An 18321-nucleotide genomic window follows, 5' to 3' on the forward strand; every position below is an offset into this window, starting at 1 on the left:
TGTTTTCTTTATGACTGCTATTGTGCAAGTGTGAGTATTGCTAAATTGTAGCACTAACTAGATACCAGGAATAACAATTACATGGTTGAGATAGGAAATTGTAATTTAAGGGTAAAACAAAACTGTTTTCATTTTAGGGCCAGTAGTTGGTGGAATTCCTTAGCTTTAAAAAATTAAGAAACTGAATACTATTTTGTAATTCAAGCATTGTCTGGATATCTTGGGTGGTGACAGAATTTATGATTCAAATTTATTTGAAGGAAAATTCATTGAAGGCCTTAACTGACTCTGAATTTGAAGTATATTACATTTTAACATTGTAAATGCTTAGATGTTCACATTACTAAAATCACTACCTCTAAAGCACAATTAAGCATGAATTGCACAAAATGAATTAACTCAACCTTTTAACTGTGATAAGATACAAAAATAAAAGTATCAATGGCAAGAAACTCAATGCGACAGAGATGAGAAAAGACCACTCCAGTTCTCTCTCATCTTGAAAAAGCCCATTACCTTGATGATCCAAAAATGTGAAGTCTGTTATTTCCCAGGAATGCTAAAGTACTGATACCTTTGGTCACTGCCTTTTTGGTATTTTGAACTATCATTCTAATCAGCTGTATTTTCAATTGTGTCATTATTTGCAAATGACCAAACTATATCAAATTCTGTGCAAATAGTGTACAGTATATAGTTATGAAACTAAATCAAGGAAATCAAAGTTAAAACTTTATTGCATATATTAGAACTTATGGTTACATATTTATACACTATGTACAAACAGGAAAAGTGCCCTGTTAATAATACAATTACAATTTAGCATAATATAAAAACAGCTTACATCAAACATTCATGTTTAAAGTGCATTCCCACTACAGGACATTGGACAAAACTCCAGAGATTTATCCTGTTTTCAATATACTATTTGCTGGAGTTGTATGCTATAGCACTACAGTCAGCCACACAAGTATAACCTTACAGACTTATCAGTTTCTTATACCAGGTCATCATCATTAGTCAGTGAGGACCCTTTTTCAAAAGGAAAGGAGCAACATAAAGCAGTATGCTAAAAAACAAAAAGATATGATACACTATTACTGCACCATAACCATCTGAGTTAGCAATGTATTTTCCATGTTTTCTGCGCACCATTGCCTTTATGTATCTAGGAAAGGCAACAATTATGACAGTCTTAAATGCATGCAGTATCTGGTTACTTGTAAGCTAGTCTCAACTTGGCAGACTGGAAACATTTTGTTTGAAAACTAATGCCATGGAAAAAAAAGTTCAACCCGTAAATGCAATGCTCAGTTTTAAAGCTGCATTTTGTTTGATTTGAAAACATAAAAAGCAATTAAGATGCCAGGGAAAACTGTACAGCAAAATGTATGTAGCACCAATGCTGTTCTAAAAACAGATTTGTACAAATGCTAGCCATTTGGCATGGTTGGAAATGTCTCACTGACATTACAAGGAATGATCACACTCAGAAGCAGCACAGCTGGTTGATGAGACAGACCACATTAAGGGAAAGAAAGCATGGAATTTTATTTAACTGTATTTACGTATACTCCTTTGCTGCACCTACTGCTACTACTAGAGAGCATAACTTCAGCACTTTGGGAGAAGGCATCACTAGTACTCCTAAATTTCAGACATGATACTGGGAAAACAGTAATCTTCACACATTGCTAGCATTGTGTGTGTCTAAAAAAATAGACTATTCAAAATGTTTCTGAGGTCTATGCATACATGTAAAAATATTTTAAAGTATTTTAAAGAGTTGGAGTGCTCTACAAATCTGCTTTTAATGTACTTATTTCAGAAAATTAACTTCAAAGTATAATGGAAACAAACGCAGATACAAAAATTTTCTCTCCTCTTAGTATATCATTTTGTACAAATCCAATGCAGCAGCAAATTTTCAAAAACATGACCCCAGGCTAACTTGTTACAGCAGTGGTCAGCATAATGGCCACTAAGTTCAGCAGTAGCATTGCCGAAACACAACATGCATATGCATAGTTCCATTAGAGGAAATGTGTAAAATGTATTCTGTGACATGAAAGCTTAGCAGAGTTATACATTACTTTATTCAACTATGGATATGTATGCATTATTTGCAAGTAAGAATTTCAGATTACTCAAATAATGTTAAGATCCAAATTTAAAAATATGTCATAATGTAATTAGACTTTTGTCTCTCTCTCCCTCATTTATACACCTTCAATATAGTGCAACTGCTATTTTGAGTGTTGGCAAACATGCCAAGGTGCGAGAAAGAAAACGGCAAACCTATGTGCTGCTTTGGGCTGAACTAGTACTTTCAGTATCTGAACTGCTTTCTTCACTAGCATTATTGTTCATCTCTCTTCTTGAAAATACCCGAGTTGTTGCACTGGCTTTCACATGTCTACGGTTTGTTGAGATGACTGCTGGAAATGTGACTTGTTCAGTTTTTCCATTTTTCGGTATGCAGACTCTAGATTTCATTTCTTCTGGTGGTGGTGGAGGTGGCAGTGATGACTGGCTTTTACTTGAACCATTTTCCTGGATTCCTGACTTTTGTTCACGGGCATCACAATCTGGTTGCAGACGCAGCTGAGTTGGAAGAAAAATAAAACATCTTAAGCCTTCTAGCTTAATTTTGTTTCTTAGAACTAGCCAGTTTTCTAGTTTCAATACTCAAATCTGTTTCTTTGAGCTCAGCACTTGTTCAGAACTCACTGTAAGCACTAAATAAGCTACAAATTACTACAGCACTCAACTTTCCTCACTTGTCTAGAGGAAAACGTTTTTAGTACTTAATAAATAAGCACCTATCCAGGCATGCCTAATGGTCAGCTCCCAGTGTTTTCTGCTGTCTACCTGATGAATCTGGGCATCTTGGAGCAATGCAGCAATTGCCTCATGCACACAGACAACCCTCTCCTCCTACCACCCAACACTACAACCTGTGAGAGATGTACTTATTTAACCAAAAGCAAAGCTCTCTTCACCCAAGACTGGACTAGACAGTCAAGAGGAGAAGGTAAACACTTGCATCACACCACACTCATCACATAGTCCCTCAAAACCTACACCACCAAAACACACACAGAAACACAAAACACACACCTACATTCATGGAGGCTCTCAAAAAAATCTACCCAAGCAACAGGGACATCCAAAGCAGAAATGCAAGCAACCTCCACCCCCCAACACAACCCAAATGACACACAGCCTACAAACTCAGTGTGCCACTCACCACAGCCCATAAGGCATAACAATGTACCCAACACTCTAGTCATAGGCGACTCTATAGTCAGGCACACTGATGCTCCACTCACCAGGCTAAACAAGGAGAAAGTTACTGTCAGCTGCCTATCAGGTGCCAGGATCTGCCACATAACGCATGCACTCAGTTCACTCTACAAGTACAAATATGACTCTATCATTGTCCATGTTTGTGTGAATGACCTGAGGCGTACCTCCCTGGACTACATGAAAAGAGACATGGAGGAGCTTTCTGATCTTGTAGCCCAGGCAGGTATGACCCTAGCCCTAAGTAGCATCCTGCCATCACCCAGAATGATACCACAGTACAAGGACAAAATGATTGACTTCAACAATTGGCTAATCTTCTGGTGTCATTCTAAGGGGATCCAGTATCTGTCTGCCTGGTACTACGTGATTGTCAAACCACGATGCTTTGCCAGAGATGGCCTGCACCTGTTGCCCTTGGGATTCCGGATACTGGCTAAGGCTCTTGCCACCCCTATAGTGCCCTTTTTAGGCAAGATTCAAATGACAAATTCACCACCGTAACTGGTACAAGCAAGCAAAATCTGAAGGTAATGCTACTTAATGCTAGAAGTCTAAACCTCAAAATGCACTCACTTGAGACACTCCTTAAAATGGAGAACATCGACATCTATGCAGTGACAGAGACTTGGTTCAAGGCTCCCGAGAGCACCCCTGCATTACCAGGCTATAATTCATACCACACCTTTTGGCTACCTAACCTGGACCAAAGCACTAATGGCAGAGCTGTGTCCATATTCATTAAGGATATCCACACCTCCAGGCTAGTTGCTCAACATAATGCATCTGAGATTATCCAAGTGTAACTAACTCTGGGCAAGACCGCAATGCAAATTGTAGCTTGCTACAGATCCCCCACCATGCTCCAGGATTCCCACTCCTCATTTCTTGATACACTGGAAAATATTAGGGTACAACCCAACACCATAATAATGGGCAATTTCAACTATCCCACCATTAACTGGGAAAACTACTCATGTACCAACTCTTGTGCTCAAAGTTTTCTGGAATTCATAAATTCCAATGCCTTGGATCAACTTATCAACACCCCCACCAGGGGCAGCAATATCCTAGACCTGGTCATTACCAACATGGGCAACTGGTGTTCCACACCAGAAGTCAATTCCTTTTTGGTCAGATCCGACCACAAGCAAATCACCCTAGACATCCACATCCCACCCCCACTCCCCATTAGGGAAACCACCGTAAAAAATTTCTCCAAAGCCAACTTCACGCTTCTTAAGACAGAAGTGGCAAACTTCACGACACCCATGCTGACGGACAATACAGATACGACTCCTGAATCCTATACAATTGCACTTTATAAGCACTTACACGAGTGCATGGATCGTGCACTCCCTAAAAGAACCAAGATGCTATCCTCCAAAAAAAGGAAGCCAATCTGGTTTCCCCCTGCTATAAACAAACTCTACAACAGAAGAAAGAAACTGTTGCAAAAAAGAGTAAAATCCCATGATTGGAGGAACTCCGTGGTCAGCCTCAGTAAGAAGCTGAGATCCCTCATAAAATCCTCCAAAGCTAGTTACGAAAACAAAATCGCCACTGATTCCTAAAGACAACCACAAAGCATTCTATAGCTATGTCAAGAATCTCAATGGCAACACTCAGATCTGCTCAGAGTTACAGCACAATGGCACTAAATATACAGAACCAACTGATATTGCCAACATCCTGGCAGATAGGTTCAGTGTTAACTTTACCCCTCTCTCATCTCCTAAAGGGCCCATCTCTATACCAGAAGAATGCAAAAGTACCTGTAATCACGGCTGCACAGGTAAAAACACACTCTCCAAAGCCAAGAACACAGCATCCATGGGACCTGACAACATCCCAGGCTGTGTTCTACATGAACTACAGAACGAACTGGCACTCCACCTAAGTACCATGTTCAATCATAGCCTCACCTCAGGCTTTGTGCCCACTGAATGGCGCACAGCAATGGTTATCCCACTCCACAAAGGGGGAGCCACCATGGACCCCAGGAACTACTGCCCCATTAGCCTGACAAGTCTGGTCTTCAAGACAATGGAGCGTATCATCATGGAACTTATAAACAATGACATTTGTAATCTCCAAACTCTGGACCCTACCCAGTTCGGGTTTGTAAAAGGCAGATCATGTCTCCTAAACCTGACAGACTTCTTTGAAGAGGTCATCAAAGCCGTAGATGAGGGTAAGGTGGTTCACACAGCCTATCTAGATCTCGCCAAGGCTTTCAACACCATCCCCTACTTTGGAATTATAGACAAATACACCAAACTAGGTATAAATCTCTATGTCACAAGATGGGTTGCCAACTTGCTCACTGACAGAAACCACACTGTGAAAGTAGCAGACGCTAAATCTAACTTCAGACCAGTGACAAGGGGAGTACCACAGGGTTCAGTCCTAGGTCCTCTCTATCTACTTCTCTGAAGTACAGGCTAACACAGAAGGTCTTTGGCTAACAAAAGTTTGCAGATGACTGCAAACTAGGAGCCATAATCAAAACCTACAAAAGGGCCTCACTGAGACAGATGCCTGGTGTCAAAATCATGGCCTCAAGCTCAATGCCAAAAAGTGCACTGTCATTCCTTTTGGTAAAAACTCTGTACCCATGAACTAAAACTCTGTACCCATGAACTACCACATAGGCGGTAGTCTACTTAATACCAAAAGTGTGATAAGAGACCTTGGGACACAGGTGGACAGTAGTCTCTCCTTTGATAATCACATCGCCACAGTAGTCAGGAAATCCTTCTATGTGGCACACCTCATCACAAAAGGTTTCTCATCCAGGAAAAAAGAGGTCATTGTTCCCTTCTACTCATCACTCATTTGACCCATTATAATAGAGTACAATGCCCCTTTTGGTATATACCTCACAAGACATCTACAACAACTGGAAAGGCCACAGAAATACCTCACAAAGAGGATTACTGGCCTCAAACAGATGCCTTACGCAGATCGTCTCAAAAAACTCCAGCTTTACTCTGTCGCATGTCGCCTACTCAGAGGCGATCTCTGCCTAACATACAAAGCTATGTCAAACCCAGAGCTGTTGGACATGCTCCATGTAAATAAATCCCAATCCCTCCGAGCTACACGCTCTAGGGACCTAAACCTTGTCACCATAATAAACAGAACATGCTGGAGGAATAGATTCCTGTCCCAGAGACTTCCCATACTCTGGAACAAACTACCTATCTATATCAGACAAAGCTCCTCATTAGCACTCAAGAAAAATCTTGATGATTGGATGGGAATTAGGAAATTCACCCCGGGGATCACTTCTATGGCTCTGCTTGACAGGGGTACAAGAAAATAGTTTTCTTGGTTGGCAAAAGCCAGAGTACCGTTTGGCTAGGCTTATATAGGCCCTAGGGCCAATAGCCTAGTACCTACCTATGAATCAGTAAAGTCTTGAATTTAATGATAATGCTGTACTGCTTTAATATATAACTACAATGAACTAGATGCAGTTCTCAATCGACAAGTCCATTTTATGGTACTAGGAATGCATAGCATGCTGCACAAAGAATGGCTTTGTCTTATAATACATACACTATTACAGCTATTATAGTTCAGAAAATTATTAGAATTTCAACACATTTTCAAATTTACAGTATTTAAAGCATGTCTTTGTGAATGATAAAAAACTAAGTTTAATGTAGTACAGTGATTATGTTCAGATATCACAAAAAAGACAAACCAATTATGTGTTTCTATAGCGTTAGACCCGACCTTAACAACTGTTAAGCTCCTCCTGCGTCACTTAAGATTGGGTATCACTCTAGGCAGCAGCAACAACTGCCTGTACTGGTAGTAGAATTAAAAGCAGACTTCTTTCTGCCTGATGTCTGAGCCAGTAATCTGTCCTTGGCTTTCCTTAACATAACACAAAGTGTTATGACTTCTTTCTGACAGTGCTTAAGTACATTACAGCTCTGAAAGATATCAAAACACCTAGTGCATTTTTTTTCTGTAACCAGTAATGCACGGAGCAGAGGTCTCTGATCATAATCTTTACTGTGAGTTCTCTACATGGATACCAAGATTCACCTTTCAAACTTTTCTCTCAAAGTAAATTTCTTGGCATCCATGTCTTGAACATATAATAAACAGGTTATTTATTATTGGTAACCTGATCATAATCCTCTATAGAACGTGCATTAACAGCAATAAGTGGATGGGTATGTGCTGCGCAGTACTTACCCATGAGTCCCAGAGTTCAACCATTAGGGCAAAGCCAGAGTTGTCTAAAAGAAGCTCAAGTGGGTAAATACAATACAACCTACTCCTCTAAACTAATTATTATTTTACATTGGCCCAGCTTTTTTTCACCCCTTGAGCAAATCTTACAGTTTCATAGGTTTGATTGTGAAGTCTGCAACCTGCTGGAAATTTGATCTTGTTAACTCCTGGTTGATATTTTACATTTCCATACATCAAGATTGCTTAGAAGGAAGTTAACAACTGATGGAATGTATTCTGTTGCATTATGTATATCTCACTTTTTTCTTTTACTGATTTTTAATGTTAGATTCTCTAATCTGCTATTAGTTCTCCCAGTTCTCTTCTTGAAAACGTACTGAACTGTTCAAGTTTTCCAACCTTATAATTTTTCTAGTAAAGAATCACTAGAACTTAAAAGTACTTTATACGACTTGCTCAAAGGTTGCAGATATCAATTTTGTACTTGGCAATGGACTGGATCAGTGAAATATAAAACAGTATGGTGATATCCCCAGAGTTAACAGACTTGTCTACTGATTTGTATGGTCTCTCCTGCACTTAAGGGATAAAAACTTGTTAAAACTTAGGTGCTCCTGCTGGGCCACCACTAGCACTGGCCATTTCACTGGTGAAGATGGAGGCCCCCTCTCACCAGAGTAGGCGCAGTGTATTTTCTTGGGTGTGTGTGATTGAGTTTACATTGTTATCTTGGCCATGGGGTACATGCTCACCCAGAAGTGACAGATGGGCAGTGTCAATGTGTCTTGGGCCCATGACTGAATATGCATGCTGGGGTCACCATCAATCCCCAGCAGGAGACTGGCCTCAGCCTGTTGCTGCCCAACTTCTACAGGTGTCATCCTACAGGTGGTGTTCCCTGTGGATACAAACCGTGTGATTAAGTATGTCCCACACACTCCATGATTCATGGTATGCATGCTACAAGGCAGCAGCTGTAGTCCCTTCATCAAATATGACTTACCTGTAAAAGCACAAGTTCCCCATGTCTGTATGCCTGATCTACCTATACAGAACAGAAGATATGGCTACAACATGCAATGTTGCATGGTACACACTCAATGGCAGTATGCACCACTGTCTGCATACGTACCTGGCTGGTACCACAAAAGATATGAGGCATGTGAGCACTACTGAAATGTGTGTTATTACCCCCAGGTATGAAATATTCTTCTGTGAAAGTGAAGCTAGTAGAGGATCAGTCTCCTCTGTTGTCCATTCTTCTGCTTGCCTTCTTTTCAGCTTTTCTTAACATGATTATACATGCTTTTGCTTTTTTTTTTTTCTTCACTCTGACACCAGTGCCTGTCAACCATTAGCCCCTCCTGGCCAATCTTCTCATTTATTCCTCATCACCCTGGCAAGGTTTGACCAGAAGAGGCTGTCATTCTGCCTGGCATCAAGGATGGTTTAAGGGTTTCTGCTTTAAGCCCCACCAGTCCCTCTAAATGCTTGGCTAGTGGAGCTGAAGGGGTTCTTCAACAGCCTAACTGTGCTAGTCATCCCTAATTTTAATAACAGAAAGTGCCAGAAAGCAGCTCCACCATTTTTCCTCAAGCATGGGAAGTGATTTCCCCAGTGTTTTTCACACTCCTTATGCTTTCCTGAAGCATCAGTAGCCCTACTCACCCACCTGGAGAGGTGAACGGGCTGCACCCCTTCATTCCTCACCCACCCTGCCTGGTTCCCATAGAGCTGGGGCCTCTACTCGAACCCAGACACCTGGGTTGCAGTAAGAGCCCCATTCCTTTGTGCCACAGACCCAGGCCTGCATACTTCTGATGTGCTTGTATCTTGCAGCTCCTCCCACCCACAGCATTGATAGCATTTTTCACACATGTTCATAAAGAGACTGGTGGTCTCCTCCCTCTCAAACAACCACTGCTCATGCATCCAGAAAGCCTACAACAAGATGTTATCTCCAATGCTGAACTTGTCCAACCCCCTCTGGAGGACATTCATACATTCCCTATTTTTATTTAATCTGACAGATGTCAGACAATTACTGAAAGCAGCCAATCTGAAATATCATAGCTGCTGTGTGTGGTGTTGCTGGAAGCTGTTCTATTGCTGGATTTAGTTATGTAGTACTGGTACAATACTGGAATCCTAGGGCAATGTGGGCGCCATTTCATGCTTTAGCATTACTGCATAAAGTTACTTTTAAGTGCAATAAAGCAGACACAGCTACACAAACATAGTACTGCAGGACTGCTACCATGCAAATTAGAGCCTGACTTCATTTTGCTGCTTTGCCCAAGGTCATGCTGTTGTAGTCGTGTGTTACATTGTGAGAATTAAGACTGTGTGGGTCTGAATTGTTGCACTGCCTTTCCCTCAGCATGTGGAAAATACTGCCAGCTGCCGCAGAAGGCAGCAGACACTTTTGGCACAGCAGGGGGAGTGGCATCTGTGGTCCCTTCCTGATTTATATCTCCAGTATAACCTCTCGCTCTTCATTACTTATGTCACGTCTCCCAATTCTGTCCCACTTCTGCAGGTCTCCAAGCCCTATCTAGGCTGCAGGTGCATCAGCTGCGGCCTACTACCACCTTGGTTTAGGATGCGACTGATGCTAGTGAGTGATATGGGAGTGCCTTGGCTAGGGGGGGGTTCTGGATCATCCCAGGTGGGTAACCTACTTCAACTGCTGCCCCTGGCTGTCCCAGTGCTACAGCTAGTAGTGGAGGTTGTGGCTGACCAAGCAATATATGCTCATTATTCAGTAATAGCTCTTGCAGTGAGAAGACAACTCACCGGACCAGCTGGCTAAAGTTATCAAGCCACCAGAGGTGGGTATGGCTATTGCTTTCATCCACCTGGACAAAGGACCACCACATATAGGGTTCCAGCAATATCCCCTATGTTGTCAAGCTGCCTGTATCTCATGCTCTGCAACCAGCTCTACCCATTTATCTGACTGCCTGACCATTCTCCCTCTCTATTCCAGTTCCACTGTTCCTTTCACCCCTCTGCTCCCCTCATATCTATCTCAAATGGGTCCTTTACCCACAAAAAAACTACCTTCTGCAGCCTGTTTTACTGCTTTACAGTGTTTCCATTATGTGTTCCTTTTCTTGCTATACCCTTTTTTCCTGCTTTCTTCTATTTCCCTTTTTATCCCTTTTAATGAGCTAATAAGTTATCTGGGCACTCTTGCCCTGCTCCACACCTCCACCTATACTCTTTCCTTCAGTGAGCACACACCTGCTCCTGGCCATTATGAGCAAGGACAGCTCATGATACCTGCTGTTTTCCTCATTTGCATTATCACAAATTTAGCTCAATACAGGACTATCTCCTTTCATAGTTTTTTGGCTGTACTGCTGCATTTCATTTACAAAGTTTCATTATCACCACACCTAGCTCTAAAATGCAGCTATCTAATTATGCTATTTGTAGCGACATTAGCACTATTGTCTTGTCTGCCTCACAGACGCAAGGTACAAGGCTTCAATTCTGGCATCTTCCCATGGATGTTCTCATGTCTGTATGGGTTCTTCCCTCTTCCCAAAAACATGCCAGGTATTTCCACCTTTGGAATAGAATGCACTGGGTTAAAATTCAATGCTCCCAGTTGAACTTAAGAGGTATACCAAGAATACAATAAAAAAAAGGAACAGAGTTATAGGTAGCAGCACCAACTTAGTGTTGCTTATTAGGGAAAGAGCTGTGTACACCATTCACTTTAGGCATCAATTGTAGTGCACAATATGCTATAGATAGGAAATTATGGAGCACAGATTGTGTACCATATCAGGGCTAGCCACATGGAGATGTAAAAATTAGCTCTGGCTGATTTGGTCACATTGACCAATGGAACCAAAAATTTGCCAGTGCTAAGTGGATCGAGGACCCTACCTAAACCAGATCTATACCAGGAACCCATGTGAATGGTGGGCACGGCCCAATTGGCCCAGTGTGTCCCAGCAGCCCTGGGTCAATAAGCTACAGTACAAATTACCTGGATAGCTCTGTTGAGTGAAAGCTGAATGCACAACAAAAGCAACCTGCCAAAACTGAACTAAAGATTACTGCACTGAATACAGGTTTACTAAAGGCACAGCTTGGAAATGGATGACATGATGCTAAAGAGGAGACTGATGCATACTGGACACCCTGTGTATCCAGAAGACAAAGTAGAAGGGAAGTGCAGCAAAGTCACTTGGCTTACACTCCAGAGTCTGCTGGTCAGGAGGACAACAGACTAGGAAAAATGTGGGTAAGTGTGATGAGAGAGTCGTATAAAGACTGAGGGATGTGTTAAGCATTAGTGCTAGAGATAGGGCAGTATTCATAATCTCAAGCTATCCTGCAGCAGGGTTGTGATGGTGAGGAAGAGAGTGCATTTAGGCAATGTTTGCAGGCCTTACTAGATAAAGCTGGACAAAATGAGTTGTCTTTGATAATGATGAACCTTAACTCCCACACCTGGACAGACAGAACAAGATACTGGCTATGCATGGGTGGGGCAACAAGAATAAAGGAGAGGTCATTATGGACTTCTGTCTGGGAAATTACTTGATGGTGGCCTGCACATGGTTCATTTTCTAATGAGACAGGTACAGAAATAAGGTGCATATGGAAAGCTGAAGGCAGAATGCAGAAATCTATGAAGTTATCAAGTGTGTAATAAGAAGTGGAAGACAGAAATGAAGGACCAGGATAAGAAGAAATACCATTTGTCTAATAAAGAAGCTAACAGATGCAATGGAAAAGAACAATGGAGTGAAAGTCTTACCAGCTTATGGAACGTGACTCAGCAGATAGCACATAAACCTGTTATCAAGTTGCAAGGCAAAGAAAGATGAAGGCACTATTCATAAGGGATACCAACAACAATTTGCTTGCCAGTCATGAGGTCATTAAAGATAGATGGAAGGAGTACTTACAGCAGCTTCTGAAAGAAGAAAACTCCACAGCACTGTACTGCCACATGCATCAATTACAATGAAATGGGAAGAACCACTCACCCCAGAAGAGCACTAAGGAAAATGAAGCCAGAGAAAGCAGCAGGCTCATATGAAGTCACGTCAGCTATGATTATGATGTAGGGCGAGTTAGGTAACCAAATGACTCCTGAGGGTACTCATCATAGTATGGAGAGAAAAGCATACCCAGATGACTGGAGAAAAAACTCTCGCAGTGCAAGTCCAAAGAAAAGTGGACTTTCACAACTATGGGTAATTAGAGCAGTGTCAAACTCCTGTCACACTGCAAGAAGGTGATGGATATGGTGATAAATATGCAGGGCAGTAGAAATTATGATGGGATATGAACAGTTCAGATTCAGATCAGGATGCAGCATAAAATAACGTTTGCAATGAGGCAAATACTGGAGGAAAAACAACAGATGAGGGAAAACTCCAACTGGGCATATGGCAAGGTTCCAGAAAGACAATTTACTCACTTCTGAGATGGTTTGAAGTAACAGAAATACTGAAGAATTAGTGCAAAGGATGAGGACCCAATGACATATCCCTGAACAATGTTCAGACTCTCAGATGGGTTTCCCAGTCAGAATGGGTGTGCATCAAGATTCAGCACTGGGCTCACAGCTGTTAAATCTGGTAACAGACTACATCAGCAAATGGGTCAGAGGGGACAGATCAACAAAGCTGTTGTGTGCAGATGACATGGCACTACAAGCAGACTTTGCACAGGAATTTCAACCAATAGGGGACTGGAATGCAAAACTGAAGGCACATGGCATGGAAAGGAGTACAGATGAGAGTTATTCTGGGAACAAATGGGGGAATCAGAAGCTGAAAATTGAGACAGAAGGGAAAATAGTGGTACAAGGATAAGGCTATAGCAGCAGGTCAGCTTCCCAAAGTTCTAACTCCCTCTCACACAGTAACCCTCACTATAGGCTAATCCCTTTTGGATGGAAGTATAAAAGCAGCCAGAGTGACTGAAAAATCTTTAGTACTTTCTTGCAGTCTCTTGCAGATGCATTTCAGAGACTTCTCCCGTGCAGTAGTCGGCCAAAGTCTCCTTTTGGACAACTAAGGCCCCTTTTGCAGACCCCTTCCACAAAGAAATAATTTTAATAGTTTTAGTGTTTTACTCTTCTTTGCGGTGAACAGTTGTATGTCAGAATGAGGAACACACGAGGACATCACAGCATAAGCCAGAGTTGCCCCAGATGCAGAGAAGGTCAATGAGAACAGATTATGGTGGCTTGTTCACTTACGCAGGAAAGCAGATAATGATTTTGTGAAGATTTGAAAGAGAGAGGTAGAAGGCAAGAGGAAACAAGAAAATACAGTTAAGAGAGGGATGGGATGGACTGTGTGAGAGAAGACCTGTGACACAGTCAGGCATGACTGTTGAAGAGGATAGTGGCACTGAATCAACAGAACTGGTAACAGTTGACAGGACACACTGACCTCTTATAGAAAACAGAAAAAAAAAAAGAGGAGGATGATGACAGACATCAAAGAAAGTAACACCCAGTTTGCAGTAATCTGAAAACTAGGTTAACCAGTGATCTTGGTTCCTGGCATGGAGATCAAACAAGCAAATGATGAAAATGAAGGGTCCCAAAACAGAGCCCTGGGGAATTGTACTGCTTACCTTCATACTCTTTGAAGGAGCACTTGCCATACAACCTATATGGGTGCCATCTTTTAGTCAGTTTGCCATCTATCTTACTTCATACACATCTATTTTTTAGGAGCATTTCGTTTTCTTACTATGCCTGCATGGGTATAGTTTCAAACACCCTGGATAGCTCAAGTTACGCTGTGTGTACAGGGTGAACACCATCTACAACCTCAGTGACCCTCTCAAAGTTATTAATCAAATTTAATATGCAGGATCTTTATCTTAACTTGCAACATTTACTGTACACACTGTTGATAATCAATATCTTGTTACTGTATTAAAGCCAACAACCTGTAATGTTTACTATTGCTGCAACTTTGTATCTCTATCATATACATGATGTGGAGCTTTTCTCCCCGGGCATTCGCTGAAAAAGGACTTGCGTCCAGTCGGAATTTCCCAGCAAACAAATGTAAATAAATAAATAAATTGACAAAGCCAAACTGTTGATGTTCAAGCCTACTAAGATTTCTGACTAGTTATAACATGTCTCATAGCTTTGTAGATAAAGCTAATTATGGTGGCAGGTCTACAGTTACCAGGGTCTGGGGCAGGACCCCCTTATAGAGGGGTATCACCACTGCAGGGTAACAATTTGGAAACAAATCCTGTAGTTAATCTTAAGTTTAGCAAGGGCATATTTAGCGTTGCTTATTAAGCATCCAGGTATGTTGTCAGTTCCCACTGTAGTACTACTTTTGGTCTTTTGATACACATTCAGAACATGTTCCTCAGTGACATTATTGGTATGCGGGATTCTATGATGCATGGAGTTTGGAGAAATGTTTAAGAACTTGTTAGCATATTCACAAAGTCTACTGAGATGGAGTGAGTGGTGCCATTTAGAAGATTGGAGTATTGTTAGTTCCTTAGTTCCCCAGCATAGATAGAGGAGGATTTGTAATTACACTTAGCTTCTGTAGCTAACTTGCTCATGGGATATTTTTTTAGTACTAATAGTTTTTGACAATTTACTAGTAACATTTTTGATATTACCCTTGTCCTGTGGAGTTTTGGATCTGTTGTATAAGGTGAGATTTTCTTCTTCTGTTGTAAAGTATGTTTATGTTGGTGGACCTCCATGATAATTTTTTTTGAATTTCACCATATTCTGCTCTGTTCAGAGCTGCCAATTTTGCATTTATCTGAGTGAGTGGAGAGCTCCTTTGGGTAGATTATCGTTATGTTGGTATCAGAACTTGTCCAGACACATGCAAATTCTGCGATCTTATCATTGGGGTTCTAAAATTCCAAAATTTTCAAATAAATACACAAGTCTCACAGAATCCACTTACACTCAAATGTAGTCCCAAAAAAGACAAAAGTTCATGACAAACTAACTTTAATAAAATAAATATCTATATATAAGCTTTCACTTAAATTAATACTTCAGAAAGTGTCATTCTATGTGAAAGCTTGTATAAAGAGATTAAATGCTCGCAGGGAGTTTTTATGGACAAGTTCAAGAACTTCTGGGCATATCTACATTAGAGGTAACGGTTCTCAACTTAATTGAGGATTAGCTGAAGTCAACCAAAATAATGCAATTCTTGTTACGAGGAAGATCAAGTACTTTTAATATAAAATACCTTTTGGGGTACATGGGGGTTGTCCAATAGAAGGCTATGAGATGGTAGTTTGTCTTGTTTAGGGTGAGATGGAGTTCTATTTTGGGGGTGACTGGGATTCTGCCCGGAAGTGATATGATCTTAGACATATATAGAGAAGCCATGCACAGTTAATAAAAGACCTAAAGGCATGGTTAAGTGCAAACTCAGGTATGAGGGAGTACTTTCTTTACCTTTAAACCATTTCAGTAATCTCACATAGATGCATTCCATGTGCAGGATTGGCCATGGGATTGGGCGTGTTACTCAGACTTTTGGCATTATGAAGAGCAACAATGTGGTCCACTTTGGGGTTTGATGCGTTAACTATGTTGGAATGCTCACTAACTGGACTCTGCCTAAAAAAATTGCACTACTGGGGAGCAAGTTGGATTACTGGTCATCTTATCCATTGCCAACATATACTGGATCCCCTTAGAAAGATAACTATTCAACCAGCTGTTCAAGGCAATTATTTTTCTGTAATGCCTAAGCATCATTCTTGAAGGAAAGATCCCACTCAGGACAAGAGTCTTACCTACATCTGTTACATGTATGGAAAGTTCTGACAAGTCTATCTGCATGGGACAAGAGTCTTACCTACATCTGTTACATGTATGGAAAGTTCTGACAAGTCTATCTGCATGCCCCTCAGGATTTGCATCCAAGGTCATTTACTTACACCATGTTGTAGTCATGTTTGTCCAGAGAAAGGACCTTTAGGGCCTTTATAAGATCTGAGATCCTGGCACCTGAAAGATGACTGGTAGTAACCCTATCCTTGTCCAGCCCTGTGAGGGCAAGATCTATACAGCTGACAACCAAGTCACATGAATCATGGAGACATTCTCCTGCCATCTTACTGCTGTCTGCATGCACAAATGAGATGATGTGGTGAATATCTGCTGAGAATTACTTCTAGTTCTAGGAGGCTTTGGTAATGTTTTTACAGTCTCAGAGTATGACACTGTAATGCGATTTAGCTGGAGTGGTGTGTTTGTGCCTGTGTCTGTGTAATGCCCAATGTGCATGGTTTTATGTGAAAGCGATGTTCTGCAGATTAAGTATTTGTGCCTCTCAAACTCTTATTCATGTTGAGTACGACTTCCTTATGAATGAGTATAAGCCAGTTCCTAGACTACTTGAGGATGCCAAGTGCTAAGAGGCTATCAAAAGAAGGGAAACAAGTCAGCTGACCTTCCATAATGTCTCATGCTTTAAAGAGTTATTTGGGGAAGTACACAAATAAGGAAATGTGAATAAGTAAAAAACCTGGCAGATGGAGAAGTGCACAGGCTACAATATTTGTACAGAAGTAAGTCAATCTGTGGAGAATTACAACAACAATATTTGTATCAGCAAGTGAATAAACAGAAAAAAAACCCTAAAGGGCTTGGGAACTAGAGACAGTTTCAGATTGCTTTAATAAAAGCAGCTACCCAGATCCCTTGCACCACTGGCAGATACTGTGATATGCTTCCACAAACAGAGGGAAGCAGCTAGTTTCAAACAGTAGTAGGTGGACCTCAAGATAGTGAATAACTACATGCACACTGAACCTAGGGTGGGGGTTCTGTGGTAGCCCATTCACCAATGATGATGGACTAAGGCAATTTTTTTGGGAGGAGAGTTGTGTTACTAGCTCAATAGTCAAGACAATCACCAGAGTCTATACGATGCCCACTGCAACTACACTGAGCATAGTGTAGCCCAATTCCGCACAGGAATGTGAAATTTAACAGCATAAAAGTTTGAAAACAGGCTCTTTGAACTCAACAGCCAATAGCAAATACACTTATAAACTGCCACCAAGCAATCAAAACTTCTGAGCTAGTTTGGCTCTCTCTCCTCTCACAAGAAAGAAGCCAGGCAATTTACAAAATATTACTTAGACTCCCGTTCTACATAGCATATCAGGCAACAAGTATTCTTCAACATTTCCAGCCTTTGGCAAAGCTCTCAGCTTCATTCCCAGCTGATGTTCAGTGCCTTCAGATCTTGTGCAAATGTTCTTCTCCAAGTGTTCCAGGGGCATCCTCTTAGTCATTTGGTGTTGGGAGGTACCCATGTCATTGCTGTCTTCGGGATCCGATGGTTCTTCATTCGATGGATGTGGCCAGCCAGTCAATGTCTTCCACAGAACCTCTTCATTGGTGATATGATCACAATATCAGACCTTGAGAATTTTGCATAGGCATCTCTGCTGAAAGATGTCAAGCTTCTTGTTGATACTTGCTGACACCTTCCAGGTTTCATTGGCATAAATGGCAGTAGGGATTATAATAGAAGTAAGCAGGTGGAGCTTGATCTTCAGGGAGATGGATGGCAAGGACCAGATTTTGTTCATCCTCTGGAAGACTTATTTTCCCGATGTTGCACTTGACATCTCCTATGTCTCAGTCTTTGGTGATCACACTTCCCAAGTAGGTGAACCTCTCTGCTTCCTCCAAGCTGCTTCCTTCACTCCCCTCACTTTGGCCATGGCACATATGTTCTTGATCTTTGACTTAATGGCACTGATCCTGAGGCTTATCTTGCCAGCTTC

The 18321-nt window shown here is 41.3% G+C and overlaps 1 protein-coding gene across 3 annotated transcripts in view; it reads right to left on the reverse strand.

The window, feature by feature from the left end:
• Window positions 1–719: 719 nt before the first annotated feature.
• LOC122815557 (NAD-dependent protein deacetylase sirtuin-3-like) overlaps window positions 720–18321 on the reverse strand; it is a 994530-nt gene continuing 976928 nt past the window's right edge. For all 3 annotated transcript variants that reach the window (XM_044088148.1, XM_044088146.1, XM_044088147.1), the window contains one exon: window positions 720–2604. In XM_044088148.1, coding sequence (XP_043944083.1) covers window positions 2299–2604 — 306 coding nt within the window. In that variant the 3' untranslated portion in view covers window positions 720–2298. The remainder of the gene's footprint in view (window positions 2605–18321) is intronic.

Source organism: Protopterus annectens, chromosome 11.part0 (assembly GCF_019279795.1).
Source record: "Protopterus annectens isolate FY-2018-M chromosome 11.part0, PAN1.0, whole genome shotgun sequence".
NCBI lineage: Eukaryota > Metazoa > Chordata > Ceratodontiformes > Protopteridae > Protopterus > Protopterus annectens.